The sequence below is a fragment of the Petromyzon marinus genome, unplaced genomic scaffold (genome assembly GCF_048934315.1).
Source record: "Petromyzon marinus isolate PM22_M1 ecotype Great Lakes invasive population unplaced genomic scaffold, UKy_Petmar_22M1.pri1.0 PM_Scaffold_146, whole genome shotgun sequence".
Lineage (NCBI taxonomy): Eukaryota > Metazoa > Chordata > Hyperoartia > Petromyzontiformes > Petromyzontidae > Petromyzon > Petromyzon marinus.
This window is the reverse complement of record NW_027423109.1, coordinates 12,501-20,000: the sequence shown is the minus strand read 5'-3', so window position 1 is coordinate 20,000 and position 7,500 is coordinate 12,501. Positions and strand designations below refer to the sequence as shown.

Genomic DNA, 7,500 nt, shown 5'->3' with positions numbered 1-7,500 from the left:
CGGGGCACGGAGCGGCGGGCCAGGTGGCGCTGCACCGTGTCGTTCCTCCAGAGCGTGATGAGCGCCAGCGTCTCCTCCCCGCTCCACGCGGCCGAGCGCCGGCCGCGGCCGCCGGGCCGCCGGGCCGCCGGTGCCGCCGGTGCGGCGGCGGCGGCGGCGTCTAGCGGAAGGGCGGCGGCGATTCACGGTGAGGCGCCAACAACAAAAACTACGCGGTGGTTGGTTTTTTAGTTTTTTTTTGCATTTTCCATTTTTGTTTTTTCGAGCATTTTTGCAATCTCGGCAGCGAATCGAGTTCGATTCGCGCTCAACCGGCCGGCGACTCACTCAGGCCATCAGACACTCGCCCACTCAACCACTCGCCCACTCACTCAACCACTCACTCAAACACTCACCCACTCACTCAACCACTCGCCCACTCACCCACTCAATCACTCACCCACTCACCCAACCACTCGCCCACTCACTCAAACACTCAACCACTCACTCAACCACTCACTCAAACACTCACCCACTCAACCACTCACTCGCCCACTCAATCACTCACCCACTCACCCAACGACTCGCCCACTCACCCACTCAACCACTCACCCACTCAACCACTCACCCACTCAACCACTCGCCCACTCGCCCAGTCACCCGCTCGTTCACCCGCTCACTCACCCGCGCCGACTCACCTACTCACTCAACCACTCACCCACTCACTCACTCAACCACTCATCCACTCACCCACTCACTCAACCACTCACTCACTCATCCACTCACTCACTCAACCACTCATCCACTCACCCACTCACTCAACCACTCACTCACTCATCCACTCACCCGGTCACCGATTCATCGACACACCCACTCACCGACTCGCCCACTCTCCCACCCACCTCCTCACCCACTCACCCACTCACTGAACCACTCACCCACTCACCCCCTCACCCACTCACCCACTCACCCACTCACCCTCCGACCCACCCCCCGCCCCACGATATAGATGGAGGGAGCAGGGAGGAGGAGGAGGGGGGGTGGGGGTGGGGGTGGGGGGGGTGTAGAGGTCACCTCCGAAGCTGCGGCCCAAGTCGCCGCATGTGGAGACCTGCAGGGCCGGCAGGCGACGTCCGTCCAACGTGGAGCTCCACGCGCTCAGCGGCACCGCGGCCTCTGCACGGAGCCAAGCGGAGTCAGCCAGGGGGAACCCACGCACGGCGCTCCGTCCGTCTGTCCCTCCGTCTGTCCGTCCGTCCGTCTCTCCGTCTGTCTGTCTCCCCATCCATCTGTCTTGTCTCTCCGTCTGTCTGTCTGTCTCCCCGTCCATCTGTCTGTCTCTCCGTCCGTCTCTCCGTCTGTCTGTCTCCCCATCCATCCGTCTGTCTCCCCATCCATCCGTCTGTCTCCCCATACATCCGTCTGTCTCCCCATCCGTCCCTCCGTCTGTCTGTCTCCCCATCCGTCTGTCTGTCTCTCCGTCTGTCTGTCTCCCCATCCGTCCCTCCATCTGTCTGTCTCCCCATCCGTCTGTCTGTCTCCCCATCCATCCGTCTGTCTCCCCATCCGTCCCTCCGTCTGTCTGTCTCCCCATCCGTCTGTCTGTCTCTCCGTCTGTCTGTCTCCCCGTCCATCTGTCTGTCTCTCCGTCAGTCTGTCTCCCCATCCATCTGTCTGTCTCTCCGTCAGTCTGTCTCCCCATCCATCTGTCTGTCTCTCCGTCAGTCTGTCTCCCCATCCATCTGTCCGTCCATCCCTCTGTCTGTCTGTCTCCCCATCTGTCTGTCTCCCCATCCGTCTGTCCGTCTCTCCGTCCCTCCGTCCGTCCCTCCGCCCGTCTCTCCGTCCGTCTCTCCGTCCATCTCTCCGTCCATCTCTCCGTCCGTCTCTCCGTCCGTCTCTTCACCCGTCCCTGTCTCTCCGTCCGTCTGTCCCTCCATTGCCCATCCCATTAACTTTCAGGAGCAAACATTGATAACGATGGCGGGGACGGTGGCAATGGATTGTGGGTGTGTGGTTGTGTGGGTGTGTGTGTATGTGTTTGCATGTGCACAACTACAGGGGCATCTCACTCCTCAGTGTGCCGGGAAAGGTCCTGGCAAGGATTATTCAGCATCGCCTTGCCAGGCACGCTGAGGAGAGGCTTGCGGAGCCCCAATGCGGTTTCAGGAAAGGGCGGTCCTGCACAGATGCCATATTTTCTGTCCGTCTGCTACAGCAGAGGTGTAGGGAATTCCAACAACACCTACATTTTTGCTTTATTGACCTGGTCAAGGCCTATGATACCATCAGTAGGCCTGGGCTCTGGGATGTTCTTCGTGCTTTTGGAGTACCTGACCCTCTGCTCACGATCATTAAGGACCTTCATGATGGTGAGCGGGCCCAGGTAAAACTACGTGGCCGGGAGTCAGAGCCATTCCCTGTACACCTTGGGGTGTGGCAGGGATGTCCTCTGACTCCCACATTATTTAAAATCAATTTTGACCACGTAGTTCGTGAAGCCTTCAATAGCTGTACCGGGGGAATCTCCATATGGTACAGATATAATGGGAGGCTGATCGATGCCCGGGTGCGGTCAAGGGATGGCTCCCTATTGCTCAACCACGTTATGTATGCCGATTATTTGGTAATAGCTGCTCATTCAGAGGAGGAGTTGGAGACGCTGCTGATGAGACTGGAGCGTGCCACTAAGAGATGGGGCCTTACCATCAGCCCCACCAAAACTAAGCACCTGCCTGGGTATTTTGTACCATCGGACACTCCACCCCCACAACTCCCAATCGGTGATGGGGCAGTTGTGGAGAGAGTGGAGAGTTTCCCATACCTGGGCAGTGTGCTTATGACCGGCTCCAGTTTAACAGCAGAGGTCTCACTCCGAATCAGTCGAGCGGCAATATCTTTTCATCAGTTGCGTAACGCTATGTGGAAGCTACCTGGTCTGTCACTCCGCACTAAGCTTCAGGTCTTCTCGGCCACGGTCATTCCCTCCCTTCTCTACGCTTGCGAAACGTGGACCCCCCTAATGGAACATCTTCGCCGGTTAGAGACATTTAGGCTGGCCTGCCTACGATCCATCCTGGGTTTAACCAGGCTGGATTGTGCGAGGAGCTCACAAATCCTTGAACGATCTGGGCACGGTCCCATCGGTGAGCTCCTCCGGCAGGCAAGGCTGCGTTGGCTGGGTCATGTAGCCCGCATGCCCAGCCACCGCATGCCGAAACAGCTTTTGTTCGGCCGGATCGAGGGGGCAAAACGGGCGCGGCACGGGCTAGAGAAGAGATGGAGTGCAGGTACAGGAGGACGTGGAGTTGAGTGGACTTGCCGATGACTGGTACCAGCGGTGTCAAGATCGGCCTCTGTGGAGGAGGCTCGTGAAGGACGCTACTGGGCAGTTGGAGGCAGTCGCCCTCCAACAACAACGGAGGGCGGAGGAGCGACGCTCACAACAACGAGCGGAGCGCCGGGTGGCTAAAGCACAGCAGGTTGGCACAGTAGGGGGCACAGGTGATGCATCAGCCAGTCATCTCAGTCATCTCAGTCAGTCGACCCGTGGCACCTGGGTCTGCCCCGTGACCTCCTGCCAGCGGGCGTTCGACACTTCACGTGGCCTCAAGGTGCACATGGCCTGGCACAAGCGTCGTGGTGACGTCACCGCCACTTAGTGGCGAATGGCGGTTGTTGTTGTTGTTGTGTGTGGGTGTGCACGGGTGTGTGTGTGTGTGCGGGTGTGTGTTTGTGGGTGTGTGTGTGGGTGTGCAGGTGTGTGCAGGTGTGTGTGTGTGTCTGTGTGTGTGTGGGTGTGGCAGAGAGCAACTCCGCCTGTAGTGCCAGGGAGTCTCACGGACAGCCACACATCATGTCGCCAGCATCTCAACACCCCCAGTGACAGCTGTCTCTGTGTGTCAGTCTGCTGGTAGTAGTAGGGCTAGCGATGATTGCTGCTGCTGCTGCTGTGTGGGTCTAGAGCCTAGGGGCACCCCCAGCGGCAGCTGCTCCCCCCGTGACCCCCGTGCGCCGTTACCGGAGCTGCTCGTCTCAGCCAGCGCCGAGGGGAGGGGCGAAGCGCCGGCCTCTGAGACCACCGAGCTCCGGCCGCCGGCGATCGCCGTGTGCCGGTGACGGCGCTGCTGCTGCTGCTGGTGCTGCTGCTGTTGGTGGTGCTGCTGCTGGTGCTGCTGGTGCTGCTGTTGCTGGTGGTGCTGATGCTGCTGCTGGTGGTGCTGCTGCTGTTGCTGGTGGTGCTGCTGGTGCTGGTGCTGCTGCTGCTGGTGCTGCTGCTGGTGGTGGTGGTGCTGCTGATGCTGCTGCTGCTGCTGGTGGTGCTGCTGCTGGTGCTGCTGCTGCTGTTGCTGGTGCTGCTGCTGGTGGTGCTGCTGCTGCTGCTGCTGCTGTTGCTGCTGCTGCTGGTGCTGTTGGTGGTGCTGGTTGTGCTGCTGGTGTTGGTGGTGCTGTGGTGGCGGTGGCGGAAGAAGCGGAGGGTGCAGGGACGGTCGGCGAGGAGGGGACACCACGGACGACGACGCGGCACCGGCGGCAGCACCGGCAACACCGGCGGCACCGGCGGCAGCACCGGCGGCACCGGCGGCACCGGCGGCACCGGCGGCGGCGTCGGCGCGGAGGAACGCGTCGAGCTCCTGGAAATACTTGCAGCTCGTCCTGCGAGCGCCGCCACCGCCGCCCGACTGCTTCAGCGAGTTCACGTCCTGCCGGGTGGTGGGTGGAGGGGGTGGGTGGTGGGGGGTGGTGGTGGGGGGTGGTGGTGGGGGGGGGGGTGGTGGTGGGGGGGGGTGGTGGTGGGGGGGGAGTGTCAGGACGCTCCGTGCGGAGCGACAGACCAGGTAGCTTCCACACAGCGTTACGCAACCGATGAAAAGATATTGCCGCTGGGCTGATTCAGAGTGAGACCTCTGCTGTTAAACTGGAGCCGGTCATAAGCACACTGCCCAGGTATGGGAAACTCTCCACACTCTCCACAACTGCCCCATCACCGATTGGGAGTTGTGGGGGTGGAGTGTCCGATGGTGCAAAATACCCAGGCAGGTGCTTAGTTTTGGTGGGGCTCATGGTAAGGCCCCACCTCTTAGTGGCACGTGCACGTGTGTTGTGTGCGTGCGTGCGTATGCGTGCGTGTTTGCGAGTGTGTGTGTGTACGCGTGTGTGCGTGTGTGTGTACGTGTGCGTGTGTGTGAGCGTGTGTGTGAGCGTATGTGTGCGTGTGGGCGTGTGTGTGCGTGTCTGTGTGTGCGTGTGTGTACGTGTGTGTGTGTGCGTGTGCGTGCATGTCTGTGTGTGTGTGTCTGCGTGTGTGCGTGTGTATGTGTGTGCATGTAGTCCGGCAAAACAACCCCCTACCTCCTCGCGGTGCCGGACGGGCAACTCTGTCGTGGACAGTGCTGTGGGGGGAGGTCCAATTCCGATTGGCTCCTCCCTTCATGGCGTCTGTGTCCACCACAGGGGCTAAACGGGGGCTCTGGACGGGTGCGAGGGGCTGGTAACCCCTCCACCTTCAATTCATTACCACTAAACTACGACTGAAATATATAACTAATAAGCTTGTGCCGGAGACCCCGGGGGGCCAGGCGTCTATGACGTCTCCTGGCCAAACCCCAATTGGCGCAGCCAGGAGATTGAATCTCTCTACCCTCGGGGCTACTCCAGAAACAACGAAAAACCACTACGGGTGGCCACGTAGAATGTTCGAACGCTCACTGCGGAGGAGAGGCTGCCACTCCTCTGTCGGGAGCTGGACCGGTACCGCCTGGATCTATGTGGCATTCAGGAGGTCCGGTGGACCGGTTCTGGCTCCTGCCACCATGAGGGGTGGACAGTCCTCTACTCGGGGCAGCAGACTGCCAAACAACAGGGTGTGGCTCTTCTTTTGAACAAAAGAATGAAGGGGGCATGGGAGCGTGGCGGTGAGGTGTGGGAAGCTGTAAGCCCCAGGCTACTTTGGGCTCGCCTTCCCATCAACCGGAGGTGAGGAATGGTGGTCGTGGTTACTTATGCCCCCACCGAAGATGAACATCCGTGGAGGGATGCAGGCAAAGCCCGATGAGTCAGATGCCTTCTATGACCTCCTGTCACAGGTGCTGGCTAAAGTGGCCCCTCGGGATAGAGTCATCATGTTGGGTGACTTCAATGCCCGAGTTGGTCATGATGCTGGCACCTGGTCTGGAGTGATTGGAGGGCATGGGCCAGATCAGCTCAATAACAACGGTAGGAGGATGCTAGATTTTTGTGCAGCCCATGGGCTTGTAATTACCAACACGCTGTTCCGGCATCGGCGCATCCACACAACATCATGGATGCACGCCGGGTCCAAGCAAGAACATCTGCTGGACTACATAGTGACGGACCAGCGGATGCGAGCCCATGTCCTTGACACCAGGACCTACCGTGGAGCTGATCTGCCCTCTGACCATCGACTAGTCATCTGTAAGATGCGCCTGCCATTCTTCCACTCCGGTGGTGGGTGTACACCCAGGACCCCAATCCAACCTAAAAAGTGGCCTGGTCTCAGTTATCTGATGAAAGTTGCAAGCAAGAATTTCATCATCACTGGCATTTACCCCGAGGGTAAATGTGAATCATGCAGCTGCAATGGCTGCTTTGGGTACGCGGTCCAGACCTCCCCAGAGACCCTGGCTGACAGAGGAGGTGTTCAGGATGGTTGAGAAAAAGCGACAGGCCCACTGTCATCGGCTACAGAATCCCACGTCAGAGAATGAGGAGGCTTACCGCAGCCTTCGCTCGGAGGTTCAGAGAGCCGTGAGGCGCTGCAAGGATGGGTGGTGGTCGCGGGTTGCTGAGGAGATGGAGTCTGCCTCAGTGGCCCGTGATCACAAATCTCTATTTAACTCCATCAAAAACGTAACCTGCAGCGCCACACCTATTACCATCATTAGGGGAAAAAACGGTGATCCAATCTCCGACCCCCAGGAACAGGTTTGCAGATTTGCTGAGCATTTCTGAGGTCCTGGGAGAGGGAAAATCCCTCAGCCAGGAAAACATTGTGGCACAAAGTGAGGATGACCCTGTTGAGGCTGCAGTGCTTCAAATATTGGAAGAAGTCACCCCCTGTGAATGGCTGGCTGAGGTGCCATATGTTGAGGAAGTACTAAGGGCGATCAGGAGTCTGAGACCAGGAAAGGCAGCGGGCAGAGATGATCTCCCAAGGAAAATGCTGAGGGAGGGTGGCGTTTGTGCACAGACTGCCCTATATGACATCATAACAACAGTCTGGACCACTGGATGGGTTCCGCAGGATTGGAAGGATGCCCTGGTGGTCCCACTTTTTAAGAAGGGGGACCGCACAGACTGTAACAACTACAGGGGCATTTCACTCCTCAGTGTGCCGGGAAAGGTCCTGGCAAGGATTATTCAGCATCGCCTTGCCAGGCACACTGAGGAGAGGCTTGCGGAGCCCCAATGCGGTTTCAGGAAAGGGCGGTCCTGCACAGATGCCATATTTTCTGTCCGTCTGCCACAGCAGAGGTGTAGGGAATTCCAAAAAGACCTACA

The 7,500-nt window shown here is 59.0% G+C and overlaps 2 protein-coding genes across 2 annotated transcripts in view; both read right to left on the bottom strand.

The window, feature by feature from the left end:
• The window catches only part of LOC116957905 (uncharacterized), a 35,080-nt gene that overhangs the window by 24,830 nt on the left and 2,750 nt on the right, over nt 1-7,500 (bottom strand). Inside the window, exons 2-4 of the mRNA XM_076063538.1 lie at nt 4,001-4,682; nt 958-1,155; nt 1-160 (exon numbers count right to left, since the gene is read on the bottom strand). The exon at nt 1-160 is cut by the window's left edge and continues 109 nt beyond it. Coding sequence (XP_075919653.1) covers nt 1-160; nt 958-1,155; nt 4,001-4,682 — 1,040 coding nt within the window. The remainder of the gene's footprint in view (nt 161-957; nt 1,156-4,000; nt 4,683-7,500) is intronic.
• LOC142922714 (uncharacterized) lies at nt 1,172-3,837 on the bottom strand (the record flags this gene model as incomplete). The annotated part of the gene is made up of 2 exons (XM_076063541.1): nt 3,821-3,837; nt 1,172-1,907 (listed from the first exon to the last, which is right to left on the bottom strand). Coding segments are annotated over exons 1-2 (753 nt in total), but the record flags the coding sequence as incomplete, so codon positions are not given.